Source organism: Gopherus flavomarginatus, chromosome 3 (genome assembly GCF_025201925.1).
Source record: "Gopherus flavomarginatus isolate rGopFla2 chromosome 3, rGopFla2.mat.asm, whole genome shotgun sequence".
Taxonomy (NCBI): domain Eukaryota; kingdom Metazoa; phylum Chordata; order Testudines; family Testudinidae; genus Gopherus; species Gopherus flavomarginatus.
This window is the reverse complement of record NC_066619.1, coordinates 206164104-206170450: the sequence shown is the minus strand read 5'-3', so window position 1 is coordinate 206170450 and position 6347 is coordinate 206164104. Positions and strand designations below refer to the sequence as shown.

Genomic DNA, 6347 nt, shown 5'->3' with positions numbered 1-6347 from the left:
GCATTACGGCAGGAGAAACTCATCCTTCCCAGCATGCTTTGCGCCTATCAGTGGTCTTATCCGTGTTCTCTTGAGCGTGCCGCTTTGCATGCTGGGAGTAGTAGTTCAAGTGGAGCTGCACTGCGCGTCGAGATATTGCGGGACACATTCCCGAGCACCTTTCTGCCCCGACCAGCAGAACGGAAGCTGGGTTGGTCTATACGGAGGGGGCGGGGTCGCCGCGGGCTCAGACTCCACCCCTCGGGTGGGGGGCGGGGCTAGTGAGTTTGGCGCGCGCCACAAACCCGGTTGATTTTGAGGGATCGTTTTGCTGCGGCCGTTCCGAGCCTGAGCCAGGAACTATGGCCGAGGCGGGACCGGTGCAGCCCGTTTCCCCCCCTGCGTGCCCAGGGGGCTCCACCGGTGCCGGGCCCAGGAGAAGCCGGAGAGGCAGCAGCGGGGCGCGGCCGCTGGAGCAGCTCACGGACCCGCGGGAGCTGCTGGAGGAGGTGGAGATGCAGATCGATGACGTGAGTCTGCCCCGTGCGGAGCCGGTCCGGCTCTGCCCAGCGCCCGGCCCCGTTAACCCGACTGACAACGAAGCCGGCTGATGCCCATCGGCTGCCGGCGGAGCCGTGTGGTGTGACGGCTCGGCGTGCGGGGCAGGTCCTGGCTCTGCCCGTTACACCGGTGTCAGCCCCATCGCTGTGTGGACACACACGGGCACTCCCTGTTCGAGGGGCTCGGCGGGTCCAGTTTAACCCTTTCCGAGCCACATAAACTAAACCCTTTTAAACCGGAATATGAGTGTTTTGGGGGGGCGGGGGAGGCATCAGACTTCGTCTCATACCTGTGTAGAGGAGGGCTGATTAAAGAACCTGCCTTATAGCCCTGCCTTGGTCAGAGCACGGGGAAGACCCCCCAGACCCCCCCGCCCAGTAATTGGTCATCCAGGAACAAGAGGCAACCCCCAGACCGGCTGCATCCCCTCCCTGTATCTCTGAACACCTCCTGTGCATTTGGTGCCAAAACTATCATGGGGTTCAAGAAAGAATTGGATAATTTCATGGAGGGCAGGTCCACCAGCTAAGATGGGCTGGGATGCAACCCCATGCTTGGAGTGGCCCTAGCCTCTGATTGCTAGAAGCTGGGAGTGGGCAATAGGATGGATCATCAATCATTCCCTGTTCTGTTCACTCCCTCTGACGCACCTGGCATTGACCACTGTTGGAAAATAGGATACTGGGCTAGATGGACCATTGGTCTAACCCAGCACGGTTGTTCTTATGTTCTTGCTACAGGCTGCGTTCTCGCTAACAAAGATCCTGGAGGCAACCTCTGCTGTATCAGTCCAGGTAGAAAAGCTTGCAACCAAATGTTCAGAAAATGCCCAATTTCTTAAAACGTGGCGGGATCTTCTGAAGGAAGGGTATGAATCTCTGAAACCCAGTGACTGATGCTGTGCAAACACACATAGGAGGGAACCTCAAGAGGGTACATGGGCAAGCTGAAGCTGAATCATCCCACAGCATTTTCACTTTGTTACCCTTGTCTTGTAATGCCAGGACTCGTCTCTCGGCCATGCTGGTTTAAGGAATGTCTGTATAAATGAAGACTTTTAACAACTTTTTTTGCCCCCCTTTATTTTTTTTTTTTGATGGCTTAACAGGGCTTTTCATCAACTACGCACCTTCAAGGAAATGTTTTGTTCTGTGTACAAGCTGTTTCTGTGGAGAAATGCCTGTTGATACTGGTGCATGCATGAACATCATTCAGAATCTGTTGAATAATAGAATAGACTGTTTTAGTTTGGCTTGGGAAGAGGGTCCAAGTTTGGATTTTTAAACTGTTTGTTTCCTTGCAGTTCTATTGATTAGCAAGTACATATGAAATGTACTAAATAAAATTTTTATTAATGTTACATTTGTGTTCAGATACTATACGTAGAGCGGTATCAGATATCTCCCTAACTGACCACTGTGATTCTGTAAATGAAGAATTCCCCAAGTGGTGTAATCACTTGCAGACAGCTATATTTTTTTTATCCCCCTGTCCTTCAGGAATGTATATAAGCTTGTCACTGCCAAAATAAGTCTTTTTAAAATCTTGTTACTCAAACGAGACTACTTGTGAAACTTTCTGCTTTCACTTAGACCTGTATAAACTCCATCCTTACTCTGCCATTTCACAGATATTAATACAGATATAATTGAGTCTAGAACTTGGTCTCTTGTTTTTAAGACTGTAGCCCAGGTCCCTCCCTACACTGACGATCATCTTAGCCAGTTTTTGAATACTTTTCTACATAAGTTACATTTTTACAGATTATTTGATCACTGCAAACCCTTCTACACCTGATATTTTTATGTATTTTGGTTACTAAACTATATTTAAAGTGCCTTATTGTGTGCTTAGATCATATTTTTTCTTACGATAGGAACTCAGCTGTATTGTGTATTAAAAGATTGGGTTGCTGTTTGAAGTATACATTTCAGTTTCAATAGTATCTGCTAATTCTCCATTTTCTGCAATCTTTGAGATAATAGGCTGTATTAGAACTTGTTCTGCATTTCCTCCCATTTAATGAACTAGTAGGTTTGTGATTCAAACCCTGTAATCTGACATACCATTGTAAACAAGGATCTACTGGCTAAAAGATGTTTAATTTGTGGTAAATATCTGGATCATAGCTACTGTACCCAGAAACACATGAAATAGCAGCACTGAAATGAGTTGGGAAGCTATAGAAAAATTTAGTGGTGTGCCATTACTGAGTAGTCATTGAAACCTATTTCTAGGTGTCTCCCACCCTAAGAAAATCTATTTTTTTTTAATGTAAAGAATAAAAGACATTAGAACAAATATTGAGCAGCTAATTATGGGAGCTTGTTTCTTCCTTCCTCCCATCTGTCAAAGCATAGAGAAGGCTGTAAGTAGTACATGTTCTCTTACTGTTTCTTGATTATTTAGCTAATCAACTAGATGTTCTCAAAGTGGAGTAAAGGAGAGTTAATGCTGAAGACATTCTGCATTATCCAGAGTATCAAGTGAGGACGTAAAATGAAATATGGTGTATTTACTATTTTCATCAAGGGGAAAACAGTCAGTTTGATCAGGAGGTAAATCTTTATTCCAAATAAATCAATATACAGTAGCGGGAACATGATACACATCTGTTCTGTATTTGATTCTAACATTTCAAAGTTTTGTAAACAGTAAAGTGTGAGTCACACTATATTTTACTTCTTGTATCTTTTAAGAAGTTGAGTGCAAACATTAAAAAACATCTTTTTGCTTTTTTAAAATAAAGCTTCAAAGTGTAAATGCAGAAGAGCATTTCCTCCAGCTGTGTTATCTTGGGAACTCAGCTAGCCACAAGCCAGTTATTGAAAATCTCCTTATCCAGTATCTCTTTCTTTCATAATATCAAAAAGTATCTTAAAAAAAAAAATCTGACACACACATATGGAGAATCTGCCTGATTGCTCCAGTTGGGATCCCCCCAAAAGTTAGCTCAACGTTGTACCTTTTTAAAATATTCATTAATCTGAATCATTGTAATTGGTGTCCAGTGCCCCATGCCTGACCTATGAGTAACTCTTGAGAAAAATATTGCGACCGACTAAAGTTTAGGAAGCTGCATAGCCATTCATAGTTAGTTTTATATCGCTAGCAATCTGGTCATCTAACAATAGACTGCATATGAATTACATTTTAGAATTTAGAAAGATACAAAGTGACAGTTTTAAATTTTGACTTTCTGCCCAGCCCCAAAAGGAAAAAAAAAAAATTGGAGTGTTAGTGGAATTTTATTCGCATAAATATTTTCTTCCTATGGCTACTACTTCCTAAGGCTCTTCAAAAATGTATGTACTTTTAAGTTCACTCTCTGTTGTCTCTTTCTGATTTGACTTCTTGGCCATCACTGATGCGAATCCATGTTACAGCTTTTTCCTTACTGCTATAAAACAGTGAGTCCACATCAAAGATGACTGTGCAAATTTTACTGTGACTATTCAAAACATTTATCTGTATGAATTCAGTCTTGCGGAATGCGTAGATACTGATGTTTCAGAGGAGTCTGTATAAATAGCAGGCTTTGTTAACTCTGGTGTGATCTCTTGCATTGGCCACATCTCTACCCAGATAAATGATGGGCCATATGTTTTCTGACTGCTGTTGCTTCCTATGGATCTTCCTTGTTTGTAATTATACCAAACCTGATGTATCATTTCTTTGAACGGTCGTGTGGTCAGAGTGTAGAGGAGAGGATTCAAAGCACTATTTATAGGCAGTATAAAAATCACCACCCAGGAAGTTATAGTACCTTGAGGAGGGGAAAAAAAAAGAAATTTAAATATTCAAAAGTGTATGTATTCAATCACATTGTATTAGTATATAATACTTTATGGTAAAAGCAGTGTACAAATATTAACTGATATCTTCACAGTGTTAGCACTTAAGCTTTCTTTTTCTAGATGATTTTCACACAAGCCATTTAACTGAATTTTTTATTTAGAAAAGAAACAAAAAACATACCTGGTATTTCTACTTGAAGTAAAGAAAGCAATTTCAAAATAAAGATGGGAATCCAGCATACTGCATCAGTGAAAACAATGAAGAAAAACCGTTTAGCAAGGGTCATCTCTTTTTTAATATGATTCTGGATTTCAGTTGCTGTGATAGCTGTTTGGTGAACACTGTAAAACATACTTCCATAGGAAAACACAATGATGATAAAAGCTGCCAAGTTTACACCTGTTAAAAAGTTAAGGGATGTTAGTGATTTAAGACATGAATGATTATTTCCAGGCATGCAGCTTACTGGCAAATTGGGGAAGTTATAGGGCACGTAGCAAAGGAGAATCTTTTATCCAAACTACTAGTACAGCTGGAATTTAGATAGTAGGTACAACTTGAGTCAGACTTTATCTAGGACACTGAGGTTACTGCCTCTTTATTCAAAGTATATTTATTAATTATCACTAAATGGTGAACATTCCCTATCTAAACCATGTAGTGAATCTTGTAGGTCTGTGTTCTTTGGTTTCAGCATTGCTTTACTGACGGTCTACAACCCCTATTTCCTGTAGTATCTGAGCACCTGCTAACTACTAATGAATTTTATGCTTACAACAACCCTCTCACATCAGTATTATTCCCATTTTACATGTGGCTTATCGAGGCACAAGATAGATTAACTGACTTGCTCAAGGTCTCACAGGCAATCTGCGACTGAACCAGGCACTGGCGCTAGATCTCCTAAGTCCTAGTGCAGTGCACAGTCCACTAGACCATCCTTTTGACCCTAGAAAGATGTGGCCTAGACAGGCAAAGGGTGGGGGCTCAATCCCTGATTAGCATATGCTCCAACCAACTGGCCAGTGACTGGTCATCACACCATCATCAAACTAAGCAGCAAATGAGTAAGCTCATGTATAATACTGAGATTTTAAAAGTAAATATTTTAATAAATTCATGGGTCTCATACTTTCACAGAGGGCCCATTTTCAAACATGAGTAAATAAGGTGTTCAAATCTAATTCTTGGGTGCCAATCATTGTACCTAAGTGCATAAAGTGGGCATTTATATACTAATCAGAGCATCCAAATATGGGATTTGGGCAGCCTAGTAAAGCTGCCATCTTCGTCTGAAAGTTGGGCTCCCCCTGAAGCTCCAGCTAACATATGTAAAAGAAGAAACACAACATACTTACCTAAAAAAATAACAACAGAATAAATCTGGCCTCCTGTACTTTCTGCCTGTTCTGAATGAAGAGGAAAACAGACTCCATTGGTGCCATAGTAGTTTCTGAAAAATTCCTTGTGGCTTAGTGGAATAAAAGCAACCACAAAGCCAATAACCCAGATGAGAATCAAAATGGAAATTGTCCTGCATTTTCCTGGCTTCAAACACCTAAAAGGGTAAACTATGCATATATATTTTTCCAAAGTCAGGTAAGTCAACAGTAAAACAGACACCTCTGTAGACAGAATAGCCAATGAGCCCACCAATTGGCAGTGGATACTGTCCATCCACAACTGAGCATGCTTGTTGTATTCTCCACGATATTTAACGTCAAAGGCTCCAATCACAAATAAATATATTCCCATCAGACAGTCAGCACCTGTAGAAATAACATTCAAAGAATATGAATTAATAGGGAATAATTTGGTTTATATATCTGAATTATCCTTTATTTTATAATATATGTATTTTAATAATATACTTAAAGTTCTACCAGCAACTATAGTTAAGATTACAAAATTCTCAATTCTAACTGATTTTCAGTGACTACTGCCTTTCTGAAATTTTCACCATTTGGACTGACATAATTTATTCTTGCTCTCTGCCCTAAGGTGATTTT

General features: G+C 41.1%; 2 protein-coding genes across 4 annotated transcripts in view; one reads left to right on the top strand and one right to left on the bottom strand.

Moving 5' to 3' along the window:
* The first annotated feature begins 129 nt into the window (after window positions 1-129).
* Window positions 130-1570, top strand: C3H4orf46 (chromosome 3 C4orf46 homolog). The gene is made up of 2 exons (XM_050946724.1): window positions 130-509; window positions 1281-1570. Exons 1-2 carry the CDS (start codon window positions 342-344, stop codon window positions 1434-1436), a joined length of 324 nt encoding a protein of 107 aa, XP_050802681.1. The 5' UTR covers window positions 130-341; the 3' UTR covers window positions 1437-1570.
* Window positions 1571-4004: 2434 nt separating this feature from the next.
* RXFP1 (relaxin family peptide receptor 1) overlaps window positions 4005-6347 on the bottom strand; it is a 90150-nt gene continuing 87807 nt past the window's right edge. For all 3 annotated transcript variants that reach the window (XM_050946371.1, XM_050946373.1, XM_050946372.1), the window contains 3 exons: window positions 5697-6107; window positions 4519-4737; window positions 4005-4306 (listed from right to left, as the gene is read on the bottom strand). In XM_050946371.1, coding sequence (XP_050802328.1) covers window positions 4005-4306; window positions 4519-4737; window positions 5697-6107 — 932 coding nt within the window. The remainder of the gene's footprint in view (window positions 4307-4518; window positions 4738-5696; window positions 6108-6347) is intronic.

Coding starts and splice junctions, on each gene's coding strand:
- C3H4orf46 (XM_050946724.1), top strand. CDS start 342: ATGGCCGAGGCGGGACCGGTGCAGCCCGTTTCCCCCCCTGCGTGCCCA. Junction 510..1,280: donor TGGAGATGCAGATCGATGAC/GTGAGTCTGCCC, acceptor TTCTTGCTACAG/GCTGCGTTCTCGCTAACAAA.